The 380-nt window shown below is 56.1% G+C and overlaps 1 protein-coding gene across 1 annotated transcript in view; it reads left to right on the forward strand.

Annotated features, from left to right (window-relative positions):
* Positions 1-380, forward strand: part of LOC119590948 — a gene marked incomplete at its 5' end in the record, with an annotated part of 12,900 nt that overhangs the window by 11,807 nt on the left and 713 nt on the right. Inside the window, 1 exon segment of the mRNA XM_037939686.1 lies at positions 151-339. Coding sequence (XP_037795614.1) covers positions 151-339 — 189 coding nt within the window.

Genomic DNA, 380 nt, shown 5'->3' on the forward strand with positions numbered 1-380 from the left:
GAGACCTTCATTATATTAAGGAAACCCTGCGTCTGCAGTTACAGAAGAGAACAGTCGTATTTGCAAGGAAGTGAAGCAGCAGTTTTAGAGAGAGCAGTCGTAATCTTGGCCGCAGCCTTCTTCCTAAAAGCTCTACATTTCCTGTGGCAGAATAAGTGCACGACGACCCTCACCACCCTCGGGCCCAGCTTCACGGCCTGCCCCTTCGACCTGTACAGGATCCCCGTCGGCCAGACCGGCGCGAACAACCCGATCACGGCCTTCAACGTCCAGGCTCTCTACTGCCAGCTGTTTGCCGCAAATAACCCGCCGAATTTCCAGGATCTGACAACCATCCCGGTGAGAACTGACGAAGGGGGGGAAGGGGGGGGGGCGCGGAA

The sequence above is a fragment of the Penaeus monodon genome, chromosome 28, assembly GCF_015228065.2.
Source record: "Penaeus monodon isolate SGIC_2016 chromosome 28, NSTDA_Pmon_1, whole genome shotgun sequence".
Taxonomy (NCBI): domain Eukaryota; kingdom Metazoa; phylum Arthropoda; class Malacostraca; order Decapoda; family Penaeidae; genus Penaeus; species Penaeus monodon.